Source organism: Bos grunniens, chromosome 7 (genome assembly GCF_055505025.1).
Source record: "Bos grunniens cultivar Pamir isolate PY7600 chromosome 7, Bosgru_T2T1.0, whole genome shotgun sequence".
NCBI lineage: Eukaryota > Metazoa > Chordata > Mammalia > Artiodactyla > Bovidae > Bos > Bos grunniens.
In genome coordinates, this window is record NC_141171.1 from 2715001 (window position 1) to 2731063 (window position 16063).

The following is a 16063-nucleotide window of genomic DNA, read 5'->3' on the forward strand; positions in this document are numbered from 1 at the left end:
AGTACTCTTGCCTGGAAAATTCCATGGATGGAGGAGCCTGATAGGCTACAGTCCATGGGGTTGCAGAGTCGGACACAACTGAATGACTTCACTTTTTGTGTATTCTTGCCACCTCTTAGTATCTTATGCTTCTGTTAGGTTCATACCATTTCTCTCCTTTATTGTACCCATCTTTGCATGAAGTGTTCCCTTGGTATTTCTCATTTTCTTGAAGAGACTTGCTAGTCTTTCCCATTAGAAGGAAAAAAAAAAAAAAACAGGCTAAATTGATTTAAATAAGCATAGAACCAGACTCAGATATGACACAAATGTTGAATTATCTTTCAGACCAGAATTTTAAAACTAAGATGTTAAGGGTTCTAATGGATAGAGGGCAAATGCCAAGAAAGTATCAAAAGGGTATGTGAGAAATTGAAAACACTATAACAAATGAAGACTGCCTTTGATGGGCTCATTAGCCAACTTTCTACAGTCTAGAAAAGAATCCATGAGCTTGAAGAAATGTCAATAGAAATCTCCCAAACTGAAATCCAAAGTGGAAAAGGAATAATAACAATAAATAGAAAATAGAATATCCTAGGACTGGGATAATTACAAAAGCTGTAGCATATGTGTAATTAGAATAGCAGAAAGAGGAGAGGAGAGAGTAGAAGAAATATTTGAATAATGGTTGAGAATTTTCCAAAATGATGGAGACTAAACCACAGATCCAGGAGGTTCAGAGACCACCAGTAAAAAAAGAAATGGTACATATACACAATGGAGTATTACTCAGCCATTAAAAAGAATACATTTGAATCAGTTCTAATGAGGTGGATGAAACTGGAGCCTATTATACAGAGTGAAGTAAGCCAGAAGGAAAAACATAAATACAGTATACTAACGCATATATATGGAATTTAGAAAGATGGTAACAATAACCCGGTGTACGAGACAGCAAAAGAGACACTGATGTATAGAACAGTCTTATGGACTCTGTGGGAGAGGGAGAGGGTGGGAAGATTTGGGAGAATGACATTGAAACATGTAAAATATCATGTAAGAAACGAGTTGCCAGTCCAGGTTCGATGCACGATACTGGATGCTTGGGGCTAGTACACTGGGACGACCCAGAGGGATGGTATGGGGAGGGAGGAGGGAGGAGGGTTCAGGATGGGAACACATGTATACCTGTGGCGGATTCATTTTGATATTTGGCAAAACTAATACAATTATGTAAAGATTAAAAATAAAATAAAAAAAAAAAGAAATCTACACTGAGGCACATTCTGTTACAGAAAATCAAAGATGAAAATACCTTGAAAGAACCAGGGTGGGGGGTGGGGCAACACTAACTACAGACAAAGTTAAGACTTTTCATCAGAAATCATGAAACAAAGTGTGGCATGACATATATACCAATTATTGTATTTTAAAAAATCAAAAAAAAAATCACTAATCTAGAAATTTGTATCCAACAAAATTATTCATCAAAAGTGAAGGAGAGGAGGAGGAGCTAAGATGGCGGAGGAGTAGGACAGGGAGAACACTTTCTCCCCCACAAATTCATCAAAAGAACATTTAAACGCCGAGTAAATTCCACAAAACAACTTCTGAAAGCCGGCAGAGGACATCAGGCACCCAGAAAAGCAACCCAAGTCTTAGAAAGGAGGTAGGGAAAAATATAAAAGACAAAAAAAGGGACAAAAGAGGGAGGGACGGAGTTCCGTCTCGGGAAGGGAGTCTTAAAAAGAGAGAAGTTTCCAAACACCAGGAAACCTTCTCACTGCCGAATCTGCACCGAGCCTTGGAAGCACAGAGGGCAACATAACAGAGGAAAAATAAATAATTAAAACCCGCACATTGCGAGCCCTACGGTAACTCCCCCAGCGGAGAAGCAGCGCCGACGCCTGCACACGCCATTAGCAAGTGGGGGCTGGGCAGGGAGGCGCGGCGCAGGCTGCATCGCAAGAATCTGGCCTGAATACCCCGAGCACTATCTAAGCGAAATAATTTGGGCTAGCAAACCAGACTGTGGGATATCTACCACGCGAAAAGCCAGCCCTAATCTATGACACCGCCAGGCCTGCGCACGGAATAAAGGACTGAACGGAGATAGCCGGCGGCAGACCATCCCCCTCCAGTGATAGGCAGCCAGAGCCGGAAGGGGACAATCGCAGCCCCAGAGAGACATTATCTATAAAACTGTAAGCAGGCTTCTTTGCTAACTAAAACTTCTTGGGGGTCTGGACGGTCAACATCTGCCTGAGAAGGTGTGCCGGTGCGCAACTAGATAACCGAGCGGCGGGGAGGCGATAAGTCGCAGCAATCGCGCACGCAAAACACCTCATCACCTGAGCTGCTCGGATCTGGGAAGGGCACAAAACGCAGGCCCAACCGAGAGTCTGCGCCTCTGAGGACTACCCGAGTGCCTGAACCGGAGCGGCTTGGCCCTGGGAAGTACAGGCAGCCCAGGGCGGGCCGCGGATGGTTCGCGGCGGAGCAACCTAGAGCCTGAGCAGCGTGGGCAGAGAGGCTACACGTGACGTGAACAGGGGGCAGACCCAGTGTGGCTGAGGCACTGCGAGCGCACGCCAGTGTTACTTGTTTGTAGCATCCCTCCCTACCTCCCCTCAGTGCGACTGAACAAGTGAGCCTATAAAAAAAAAAAAAAATTTAAGTCCTCTATTATTCCTTTAATTTCCACTTTTATAACCGATTACTTTGCAAAAAAAAAAAAAAAAGACCCTTTTTTTTTAAAGCAAACTTCATATATATTTTTTTAATAATTTTTTTGACCTTTTTTTTTCTTTTTCCTTCTTTTCTTTAACATTGTATTTTTTAAATTCCAAACTCTACTCTAGATTTTTAATTTTAGCTTTTTAGTATTTGTTATCAATTTTGTACCTATAGTTTTTGTTTTTGTTTTTATATAATTTCTGTGACCCTTTTTTATTTTTTCTTTTTCTCTGTTTCTTTCTCTTCTTCTTTTAAATAACATTGTATATCTGAAATTCCAAACTCTATTCTAGATTTTTAATTTATGCTTTTTGGTATTTGTTATCAATTTTGTACCTGTATTTTTTTTATATATATAATTTATGCGACCTTGTTTGTTCTTGATTGTTTTTTTTCTCTCTCTTTCTTTTTCTTCTTCTTTTTTTAACATTGTATTTTTGAAATTCCAAACTCTACTCTAGATTTTTAACTTTTGCTTTTTGGTATTAGTTATCAATTTTGTACCTATATTTTCTTTATAATTTTTGCGACCTTGTTTGTTTTTGTTTGTTCGTTTTTTCTCTCTTTCTTTTCCTTCTTTTCTTTAACATTGTATTTTTGAAATTCCAAACTCTACTCTAGATTTTAAATTTTTGCTTTTATGTATTTGTTACCAATTTTGTACCTTTAAGAACCCAATCTTCAGTACCCATTTTTCACTAGGGAGCGAGATTACTGGCTTAACTGCTCTCTCTCCCTTTGGACTCTCCTTTTTCTCCACTACGTCGCCTGTGTCTCCTCCCTAACCCCTCTCTACTCTACCCAACTCTGTGAATTTCTGTGTGTTCCAGATGGTGGAGAACACTTAGGGAACTGATTACTGGCTGGATCTGTCTCCCTCCTTTTCATTCCCCCCTATTATCCTCCTGGCCACCTCTGTCACCTTCCCCCTTCTCTTCTCTGTATAACTCTGTGAACAACTCTGAGCGGTCCAGTTGTGGAGTGCACATAAGGAAGAGATTACTGAATAGCCCACTCTCTCCTCTGTTGACTCCACCTCATCTCATTCGGGTCACCTCTAACTCCCTCCTCACTCTTCTCTTCTCCATATAACGCTGTAAACCTCTCTGGGCGAAACAAGTTTCAGGACAAGACATACCAAGCAAATTCTCCAGCAGCAAGGAACACAGCCCTGAGCTCCAAGATACAGGCAGCCCAAAGTCACCCCAAAATCATAGACATCCCATAACTCATTACTGGACATTTCATTGCACTCCAGAGAGAAGAAATACAGCTCCACTCACCAGAACACCGACACAAGCTTCCCTAACCAAGAAACCTTGACAAGCCACCTGTACAAACCCAAACAGAGCAAGGAAACACCACAATAAAGAGAACTCCACAAACTGCCAGAATACAGAAAGTACACCCCAAACTCAGCAATTTAAACAAGATGAAGAGACAGAGGAATACCCAGCAGATAAAGGAACAGGATAAAAGCCCACCAAACCAAACTAAAGAGGAAGAGATAGGGAATCTACCTGATAAAGAATTCCGAATAATGATAGTGAAATTGATCCAAAATCTTGAAATCAAAATGGAATCACAGATAAATAGCCTGGAGACTAAGATCGAGAAGATGCAAGAAAGGTTTAACAAGGACCTAGAAGAAATAAAAGAGAGTCAATATAAAATGAATGATGCAATAAATGAAATTAAAAACACTCTGGAGGCAACAAATAGTAGAATAACAGAGGCAGAAGATAGGATTAGTGAATTAGAAGATAGAATGGTAGAAATAAATGAATCAGAGAGGATAAAAGAAAAACGAATTAAAAGAAATGAGGACAATCTCAGAGACCTCCAGGACAATATTAAACGCTACAACATTCGAATCATAGGGGTCCCAGAAGAAGAAGACAAAAAGAAAGACCATGAGAAAATACTTGAGGAGATAATAGTTGAAAACTTCCCTAAAATGGGGAAGGAAATAATCACCCAAGTCCAAGAAACCCAGAGAGTCCCAAACAGGATAAACCCAAGGCGAAACACCCCAAGACACATTAATCAAATTAACAAAGATCAAACACAAAGCACAAATATTAAAAGCAGCAAGGGAAAAACAACAAATAACACACAAGGGAATTCCCATTAGGATAACAGCTGATCTTTCAATAGAAACTCTTCAAGCCAGGAGGGAATGGCAAGACATACTTAAAATGATGAAAGAAAATAACCTACAGCCCAGATTATTGTGCCCAGCAAGGATCTCATTCAAATATGAAGGAGAAATCAAAAGCTTCTCAGACAAGCAAAAGTTGAGAGAATTCAGCACCACCAAACCAGCTCTCCAACAAATACTAAAGAATATTCTCTAGACAGGAAACACAAAAACAGTGTATAAACTCAAACCCAAAACAATAAAGTAAATGGCAACGGGATCATACTTATCAGTAATTACCTTAAATGTAAATGGGTTGAATGCCCCAACCAAAAGACAAAGACTGGCTGAATGGATACAAAAACAAGACCCCTACATATGTTGTCTACAAGAGACCCACCTCAAAACAGGGGACACATACAGACTGAAAGTGAAGGGCTGGAAAAAGATTTTCCATGCAAATAGGGACCAAAAGAAAGCAGGAGTAGCAATACTTATATCAGATAAAATAGACTTTAAAACAAAGGCTGTGAAAAGAGACAAAGATGGTCACTACCTAATGATCAAAGGATCAATCCAAGAAGAAGATATAACAATTATAAATATACATGCACCCAACACGGGAGCGCTGCAATATGTAAGACAAATGCTAACAAGTATGAAAGGAGAAATTAACAATAACACAATAATAGTGGGAGACTTTAATACCCCACTCACACCTATGGATAGATCAACTAAACAGAAAATTAACAAGGAAACACAAACGTTAAACGATACAATAGACCAGTTAGACCTAATTGATATCTATAGGACATTTCATCCCAAAACAATGAATTTCACCTTTTTCTCAAGCGCACATGGAACCTTCTCCAGGATAGATCACATCCTGGGCCATAAATCTAGCCTTGGTAAATTCAAAAAAATAGAAATCATTACAAGCATCTTTTCTGACCACAATGCAGTAAGATTAGATCTCAATTCCAGGAGAAAAACTATTAAAAATTCCAACATATGGAGGCTGAAAAACACCCTGCTGAATAACCAACAAATCACAGAAGAAATCAAAAAAGAAATCAAAATTTGCATAGAAACTAATGAAAATGAAAACACAACAACTCAAAACCTGTGGGACACTTTAAAAGCAGTCCTAAGGGGAAAGTTCATAGCAATACAGGCACTCCTAAAGAAACAAGAAAAAAGTCAAATAAATAACCTAACCCTACACCTAAAGCAACTAGAAAAGGAAGAAATGAAGAACCCCAGGGTGAGTAGAAGGAAGGAAATCTTAAAAATTAGGGCAGAAATAAATGCAAAAGAAACAAAAGAGACCATAGCAAAAATCAACAAAGCCAAAAGCTGGTTCTTTGAAAGGATAAATAAAATTGACAAACCATTAGCCAGACTCATCAAGAAACAAAGGGAGAAAAATCAAATCAATAAAATTAGAAATGAAAATGGAGAGATCACAACAGACAACACAGAAATACAAAAGACCCTAAGAGACTACTATCAACAATTATATGCCAATAAAATGGACAACGTGGAAGCAATGGACAAATTCTTAGAAAAGTACAACTTTCCAAAACTGGACCAGGAAGAAATAGAAAATCTTAACAGACCCATCATAAGCACGGAAATTGAAACTGTAATCAAAAATCTTCCAGCAAACAAAAGCCCAGGTCCAGACGGCTTCACATCTGAATTCTACCAAAACTTTAGAGAAGAGCTAACACCTATCCTGCTCAAACTCTTCCAGAAAATTGCAGAGGAAGGTAAACTTCCAAACTCATTCTATGAGGCCACCATCACCCTAATACCAAAACCTGACAAAGATCCCACAAAAAAAGAAAACTACAGGCCAATATCACTGATGAACATAGATGCAAAAATCCTTAACAAAATTCTAGCAATCAGAATCCAACAACACATTAAAAAGATCATACACCATGACCAAGTGGGCTTTATCCCAGGGATGCAAGGATTCTTCAATATCCACAAATCAATCAATGTTATTCACCACATTAACAAATTGAAAAACAAAAACCATATGATTATCTCAATAGATGCAGAGAAAGCCTTTGACAAAATTCAACACCCATTTATGATAAGAACTCTCCAGAAAGCAGGAATAGAAGGAACATACCTCAACATAATAAAAGCTATATATGACAAACCCACAGCAAACATTATCCTCAATGGTGAAAAATTGAAAGCATTTCCTCTAAAGTCAGGAACAAGACAAGGGTGCCCACTTTCACCATTACTATTCAACATAGTTTTGGAAGTTTTGGCCACAGCAATCAGAGCAGAAAAAGAAATAAAAGGAATCCAAATTGGAAAAGAAGAAGTAAAACTCTCACTGTTTGCAGATGACATGATCCTTTACATAGAAAACCCTAAAGACTCCACCAGAAAATTACTAGAACTAATCAATGATTATAGTAAAGTTGCAGGATATAAAATCAACACACAAAAATCCCTTGCATTCCTATACACTAATAATGAGAAAACTGAAAGAGAAATTAAGGAAACAATTCCATTCACCATTGCAACGGAAAGAATAAAATACTTAGGAATATATCTACCTAAAGAAACTAAAGACCTATATATAGAAAACTATAAAACACTGGTGAAAGAAATCAAAGAGGACACTAATAGATGGAGAAATATACCATGTTCATGGATTGGAACAATCAATGTAGTGAAAATGAGTATACTACCCAAAGCAATTTATAGATTCAATGCAATCCCTATCAAGCTACCAGCGGTATTCTTCACAGAGAACAAATAATTTCACAATTTGTATAGAAATACAAAGAACCTCGAATAGCCAAAGCTATCTTGAGAAAGAAGAATGGAACTGGAGGAATCAACCTACCTGACTTCAGGCTCTATTACAAAGCCACAGTTATCAAGACAGTATGGTACTGGCACAAAGACAGAAATATTGATCAATGGAACAAAGTAGAAAGCCCAGAGATAAATCCACGCACCTATGGACACCTTATCTTTGACAAAGGAGGCAAGAATATACAATGGATTAAAGACAATCTCTTTAACAAGTGGTGCTGGGAAAACTGGTCAACCACTTGTAAAAGAATGAAACTAGAACACTTTCTAACACCTTACACAAAAATAAACTCAAAATGGATTAAAGATCTAAACATAAGACCAGAAACTATAAAACTTCTAGAGGAGAACATAGGCAAAACACTCTCCAACATACATCACAGCAGGATCTTCTATGACCCACCTCCCAGAATATTGGAAATAAAAGCAAAAATAAACAAATGGGACCTAATTAAACTTAAAAGCTTCTGCACAACAAAGGAAACTATCAGCAAGGTGAAAAGGCAGCCTTCAGAATGGGAGAAAATAATAGCAAATGAAGCAATGGACAAACAACTAATCTCAAAAATATACAAGCAACTCCTACAGCTCAACTCCAGAAAAATAAATGACCCAATCAAAAAATGGGCCAAAGAATTAAATAGACATTTCTCCAAAGAAGACATACAGATGGCCAACAAACACATGAAAAGATGCTCAACATCACTTGTTATCAGAGAAATGCAAATCAAAACCACTATGGGGTACCATTTCACGCCAGTCAGAATGGCTGCAATCCAAAAGTCTACAAGCAATAAATGCTGGAGAGGGTGTGGAGAAAAGGGAACTCTCTTACACTGTTGGTGGGAATGCAAACTAGTACAGCCACTATGGAGAACAGTGTGGAGATTCCTTAAAAAACTGGAAATAGAACTGCCTTATGATCCAGCAATCCCACTGCTGGGCATACACACTGAGGAAACCAGAAGGGAAAGAGACACGTGTACCCCAATGTTCATTGCAGCACTGTTTATAATAGCCAGGACATGGAAGCAACCTAGATGCCCATCAGCAGATGAATGGATAAGAAACTGTGGTACATATACACAATGGAGTATTACTCAGCCATTAAAAAGAATACACTTGAATCAGTTCTAATGAGGTGGATGAAACTGGAACCTATTATACAGAGTGAAGTAAGCCAGAAAGAAAAACACCAATACAGTATACTAACGCATATATATGGAATTTAGAAAGATGGTAACAATAACCCTGTGTACGAGACTGCAAAAGAGACACCGATGTATAGATCAGTCTTATGGACTCTGTGGGAGAGGGAGAGGGTGGGGAGATTTGGGAGAATAGCACTGAAACATGTATAATATCATGTATGAAATGAGTCGCCAGTCCAGGTTCGATGCACGGTACTGGATGCTTGGGGCTGGTGCACTGGGACGACCCAGAGGGAGGGTAGGGGAGGGAGGAGGGAGGAGGGTTCAGGATGGGGAACGCGGGTATACCTGTGGCGGATTCATTTCGATATTTGGCAAAACTAATACAATATTGTAAAGTTTAAAAATAAAATAAAATTTTAAAAAAAAAGTGAAGGAGAAAATAAAAGACCCCAAATAGACAAAGCAATCTTGAAAAAAAAGAATGGAGCTGGAGGAATCAACCTTCCTGACTTCAGCTTATAACAAAGCTACAGTCATTAAGACAGTATGGTATTGCTGCAAAACTAAAAATGAAGAGCAATGGAACAAAATAGACCAGAGATAAACCCAAGCACCTATCTTATCTTTGACAAAGGAGGCAAGAATATACAATGGAGAAAAGATAGCCTCTTCAAGAAGTGGTGCTGGGAAAACTGGACAGCTACATGTAAAACAATGAAAATAGAATACTGTCTAACATCACACACAAAAATAAACTCAAAATGGATTAAAGATTAAAATGTAAGGCCAGAAACTATAAAGCTCTCAGAGAAAACATTGACAGTATACTCTGACATATGTCACAGCAAGATTCTTTTTGACCCAGCTCAAAAAAATTATTTATCTATTCTTAATAACTGATAACTGTTCAAATAGTAATGGCAACAATAGATTGGATGATAATGACAGCAATGTTAGGGATGGAAGGGAGGAAATGGTAATATTCTGTTATTCGTATTTATGTTACCTGCGCTAACCCGTGAAATGAAAGTGTCATTTGAAAGTGGACTGAGATTGGCTATGAACCTATATTTCAAACTCTAGGAAAATCACCTTAAAATTGGTATGCTAGATAGAGGATAGGGTATGGAATCATGTCACAGTACAGTCATGACAGAGATCTCTAAATATCTTTAATGTTCATAACTACTTTGAAATGAGAGTAGTTGTAAGTCTTCTCCAACTAGAAGTTGTTTAATCATTGATAAAAATACACATTTATAATGATGTGACAAATTTATATTTTGATAGCTTGTATATATTTTGGTAACTTCAACATAATTGATTCTTTGTATTTAAAAAATTTTTTACATATTTAAAAACATTCTGAGGCATTCCACTTTATGCATTAAAAATATTTTTAAATAGTCTTGAGCTTTACCAAACTACCATCATCTATCCATCCATCATCATACCCTTTAACCTTGGGAACATGCAGAGATTCTGACACTGCCTATTCTGAATGAGTGGTGGCTTTGAGGAGATTAACCAATGTGTTCCAGTCAGATGAAGAGTCTGTCCCTAGTCAGACCCACATCATGCACAACAGGGCTTGCTTAGGATGGTCCCTCTGGTCCTTCTGCCTCTCTCCTGGCCAATCACACCTGACTTGAGGGTGGCAGGACTTTGTGCAACAATCTGTCAAATGAAAAATCCAGATATAGTAAGCAGAGATTTTCATTTGAAAAGATGTTTGCAAGGGAGGGGAAAGGGCTATTGCAATAGGAAAGGAAAATTATTTCTTATACCCATCTTAGTTCTTAGCTAGGGCTCTGTTAACAGAAGATGAATTAATAAAAGCAAAGCATGAAAGTTCCAGCATGACTCAGGAGCCCTCATAAGGAAATGAATACCCAGAGACAAAACCTAAATGCTTTTGTGTTAGATGGAACAAAGGCAATTATGGAAAAATGACTAAAATATACCTGGGAGGCTACAAGACGACAGGAATTACCTTAATAAGGTCAGTTTGTGCAGAATCCTCTTTGGTCTTAATATTTCATCCTTGATGACAAGACTGTTTCTTCTTGCATAGGGCAGGCATCTTTCACGAGGGAGTTTTAACTCCCGTTTTCATTAAGAAAGAGGAGACCTCAGAATGCTCTCGCATCAGCTGTTTTTCAAGTGTCTAGTTTAAGACAATCTTTTCGCTCAAGTAGCATAGTATTTGGGGATGGCACATTCTGGTCCTCTTCAGATATGTCCTTAAGGTCTATAAGCCTCTCACAGGTTTAGATACTGAAAGATCTTTTGTAATGAGAAGTGAGCAAGACTAGGAAGAACTGGGTATGGGGAAGTGGAATGTCAGGGCAGTCAATAGGACAGTAGGTCAGGGAAAGCTTCACCTTGAGCCCAGCCAGTTCCCAGGTTACGGCCCGGAAATAGGATACTGAACCAAAGCTGAGCAGATAAGCACCTTATTCAGAACTGTCAGGCTGGTTTATTTCTCTCAGCAGGTTCTCAACATAAGAGATTTGAAACACCAAATTAACTACAGCTCAAGCACGCAGGATTATCTCAGCTTTCCTCTGGTATAGCAAGAGTTTGAAACACCAAACTACTTATGGTCCAGTAAGAACTCAGGCAAGCACAACTATTAAAAATGTAACATAACAAACTGTCATGACAGGAGAGAGAACCACAACCCTAGAGAAGTCTAGAGCGCACTTGATTTTTCCTTTATATACGTGCTGACTCCTCCTTTGGTTCAGCTTTATGCAAAATAGGGCTTCTACCTGCCACCAATCAGGGAAAGGAATGCAAATAGCATGTGCCCAAGGCCAATCAGGGAAGAGGGTATGTCTTGGGGGGCAGTTTCCTGCCAGAGGTCCTCCCTTCGGTCCTCTACTTCATATTTCTTATTTTTGCTTCTCCCACTTCGCACCCCACCCCCACCCCCACCTCCCCACCCGCATCTTGAGTGTCATCAGAGTCATTTGGCGAAGATGGTTCACTGCAGGGCACAACGATTCAGGGAATCCTACACCACCTACAGGCCAAATAGAGTGTAAGCTTCTAGAACTTTCTTCCCTCAGCCCATAGAGGAGGAAGAGAATGCTGAGGAAAAACAAGAGAGCTGTACAGGGAAATATAACACACACAATGACGTCCACCTGAACCCAGACATGATGCCCACCCCCATCCAACCCAGACCCACTTGGTTTTCGAGCAACCCTGCGAGCTCCAAAACGCCAGCCTGTGAGGCCAAGTCCTCACATCGCGAAAATAAGGGGCAGGCGCCCATGCAGTATGCCTCCACGGACCAATCAGAGCTTAGCCTGTCCTTACGCCACCCAGCAATTGGCCAATGGGAAGGCTACACCCTCTATAAAAGAGGGCAGACTTCGCACTTACGCACGTTGGCGAGGGACGGAGATTATAATAGCAACTGTCATTTAGGCGACAGACGCAGCAGCAGCATGGCCCGAACGAAGCAGACTGCCCGCAAGTCCACCGGCGGCAAAGCGCCTCGTAAGCAGCTAGCTACCAAAGTTGCTCGAAAGAGCGCTCCAGCCACCGGTGGCGTGAAGAAGCCACATCGCTATCGGCCTGGAACTGTAGCACTGCGCGAGATCCGCCGCTTCCAGAAGTCTACTGAACTTCTGATTCGGAAGCTGCCGTTTCAGCGCCTGGTGCGGGAAATTGCGCAGGATTTCAAATCCGATCTGCGCTTTCAGAGTTCCGCCGTGATGGCACTGCAGGAGGCATGTGAGGCGTATCTAGTCGGCCTTTTTGAAGACACCAATCTGTGTGCCATCCATGCTAAGCGTGTCACCATCATGCCTAAGGATATTCAGCTGGCACGGCGAATTCGTGGAGAACGTGCCTAGATTCTTTTGCGTATGTGACTGCTGATCTTTGACCCCAAAGGCTCTTTTCAGAGCCACTAGCTGCTCAAAAAAAGTGCTGTACACAGGCGAGTTAGCTCCTTTTGAGTTTAAGGCCTGATTATTAAACATCTATACGGCTTCTTACTGTGTGTGTGTGTGTGTGTGTGTGTGTGTTCGTCGCTCAGTCGTGTCGTACTCTGCGATGCCAGGCTCCTCTGTCCATGGAATTCTCCAGGCAAGGGTACTGGAGTGGGTTGCTATTTTTTTCTCCAGAGGATCTTTAGTGACACTCGGATTGAACCCAGGTTTCCTGCAGTGCAGGCAGCTTCCTGACCATCTGAGCTATCAGGGAAGCCTCAGTGAAATCATGGGTTAGTACCAAGTATTACCCTTTAAGGAGAGAGCTTTGTTATGGAAGTTAACAAGTACTTTCACCACCTGATGCAAAGAACTGACTCTAGCAAAGACCTTGGTAACAGGGAAAGATCGAGGGCAGGAGAAGGGGACAACAGCAAATGAGATGGTGGCATGGCGTCACGGAGTCATGAGTTTGAGCAAGCTTGGGGAGTTGGACAGGGAAGCGTAGCGTTCTGCAGACCATGGGGTTGCAAAGAGTCGGACACGACTGAGAAACAGCTGGTAACTTGGCAGCACGTGGTAATGAGTTTTCCATCCCCACTGAGTGAACTTGCTGAGGAAACACAGGGTGGTTAACCATACTTTTAGTAGTGGAGCTCTGTGGAGATGATGGGAGCATGGATTTTAGGGGGAAAAGAATTTTTCATTGGTGATGCTTCGAAGTTTCTCCACTGAGGCTTTATGAAGTTGATTAAAAGCCTGCTAGATTTGCTGGTCGTGCAAACTCCTCTGCATTAAGGGGGTAAGGCATAAAATCCATTCCCTACTATACTTGTTTGGGCTACACTTTTACAATGTGTATGATTGAAATGATGAAGCGTATATGTAGCTATCTACTAGAGCAAGAGTAACAATTGATCCTCAAAGTCAAAGTCCACCCTTGGGTGGCAGAGAGAAATAACCAACGTTGATTTTTTTACTTACTAGATTTCTGGTTTAATTATACAAAATTAAAGGCTATAAATAGATACGAGATAATGTACTTGGGTCCCAAATGCAGGATCTTCTGCTCCCGTGGAGTTGTGGTTGCACCACCCTCCAGGCATGTGTATGAGTTCTTGTTAACCAACCTGGAAACTCCAGTCCTACAGGGATTGTCATGGAAGCCTCATTACACAGGCACGGTTGACTGAGTCATTGGTTGTCGGTGATTGAACGCAACCTCCAGCTGCTGTCCCCTTCCTGGAGGTGGGCTTGAAGGTTTCAAACCTCTAATCACAACGGTCATTCCTTGTGGACATAATCTGCAGTATGTCACCACCAAAGTCTTGGTGATAAACTTCGAACAGGCCTGGTCTGTGTATCTCGGAAAAGCTTCAATTCCAGATGTTGTTTGCTTCATTCCAGGAACTCTAATTTCAGGTCACCAGGTGACATGCAGATCCAGTCTGGGTTTGCTGCTTTCTATGAATTCAATCTATTCCTTGCAAGATAAATACTTCACAAAGCACAGAAAAGGCAGGTTGCAGACTTAGGGTTATTTAAAAGGAGATAAGTATTTCAAGTTAGCACCAGCTTTGTCTTTCATCTCCCAACTCTTACTTTGGTGCCTGTTGTTTTATTCTGATTTTTTTTTTTTATCCCATGGCAATAAAAGCTGTGACCAATAATTCTAGGCTGGTGCTAGGGATTACTGAAACAGCAGGACCCTATGGTACTTGCCTGCCACCCCCCGCCCAACCTCATTTCGTTTACTTGCCTTTTGTCTGTGGAAAACTGTAGTCAAATAAGTTTAATTTGAGAAGTAGGAAATGTGGAAACAGGAAAACAATCCAAGGAGACCGAATAATGACAATATAGTGAGTATAGTCAAGAAACTTGAGTTCTTTCTCAAGAGCTACATTCCAGTATCTTGCTTGGGTCCCAAGCAAAATCCCATGGATGGAGGAGCCTGTTAGGCTGCAATCCATGGGGTTGCTAAGAGTCAGACACGACTGAGCGACTTCATTTTCAATTTTCACTTTCATGCTTTGGAGAAGGAAATGGCAGCCCACTCCAGTGTTCTTGCCTGGAGAATCCCAGGGACGGGGGAGCCTGGTGGGCTGCTGTCTATGGGGTCACACAGAGTCGGACACGACTGAAGTGACTTAGCGTAGCATAGCTTAGGTAATATTCTGAGCCATATCCTGTGAGCTGTCATAGAGACTAAAACACTAGGGTGAAAAATCAATTACATGACCAGACTGTACCCATGACATAAGCTGCCACAATTCCAAGAACTGGCCTCAAAGAAATGGGAACAAATGGACCCTGGATCTGAAGATTAACTGTACCTAAAATTACTAAGATGATGCTAGGTAGGTCACCAGTGACCAATTTAAAGATAACTGTCAAAACTGACTGCTATTTCTATATGTAGCTGTCCCCCACTTTTGTCTAAAAAAAGCTCCTGCCTCACTAGTTTCCAGGACATCTGTCTCCCCCAACCCTAGTTGCTGGCATCTGAAATAAAGCAAATTTTCCTTTCCACTAGCCAGGCCTGCTTATTGGCTTTTTAGTAAAGAGCAGCCAGACCCCGCATTTGGTGATACTATAATATTATGATGTCATTGTTCATAAGGACCTGCCTGATCAGGGTCCTGATAAGGATGTAAATGTGCCATGATTTTAAACCAGTTTAAGTTGGGGTTTGCAACCAAGAATTCCAAGAAATGGGACCCTGCCCTTAGGGTGACATATCATGACTAAATCGGTTTACTCTAATAATTCACAACTGCAGAAAATATACCCCACAAGAGACTGACCCAGACTTGCTGTCAGTGTCCAGGAGTCTGGTGGAGGTGTGGGTTGACAATGGCCTGCTACAGGGTCAGGGGCACTGAGGACAGCAGTGTGTGCCCAAGATATTTGAAGGAGATCAACGTTATCTTCATTACCCCTACCAAGTTTGGTCTCAGGTCAAACAAGAGGGAGGGAAGACAGCCTCACCCATCAACAGAGTTGGATTAGACTTACTGAACATGGCCCTGCCCATCAGAATAAGATCCAGTTTCCTCCAGAGTCTGTTTCGGCCATTAGGAAGCTTCCATAAACTTTTTATCTTTATCTGTCAGAGGGCAGACTGCATGAAAACCACAATCACAGGAAACTATTCAAACTGATTACATGGACTACAGCCTTGTCTAACTCAATGAAATTATGAGCCAAGCTATGTAGGGCCACCCAAGATGGACGGGTCATGGTGGAGAGTTCTA

The 16063-nt window shown here is 40.8% G+C and overlaps 1 protein-coding gene and 1 long non-coding RNA gene across 2 annotated transcripts; one reads left to right on the forward strand and one right to left on the reverse strand.

Annotated features, from left to right (window-relative positions):
- Positions 1-10014: 10014 nt before the first annotated feature.
- Positions 10015-11559, reverse strand: LOC147368006 (uncharacterized). Its single transcript, XR_015166400.1, has 2 exons — positions 10856-11559; positions 10015-10539 (listed from the first exon to the last, which is right to left on the reverse strand). It is a non-coding gene; the product is annotated as an uncharacterized LOC147368006 (long non-coding RNA).
- Positions 11560-11924: 365 nt separating this feature from the next.
- Positions 11925-12790, forward strand: H3-4 (H3.4 histone, cluster member). The gene has a single exon (XM_086408054.1). It carries the CDS (start codon positions 12027-12029, stop codon positions 12729-12731), a length of 705 nt encoding a protein of 234 aa, XP_086264180.1. The 5' UTR covers positions 11925-12026; the 3' UTR covers positions 12732-12790.
- Positions 12791-16063: the final 3273 nt, after the last annotated feature.

Coding starts and splice junctions, on each gene's coding strand:
- H3-4 (XM_086408054.1), top strand. CDS start 12,027: ATGATGCCCACCCCCATCCAACCCAGACCCACTTGGTTTTCGAGCAAC.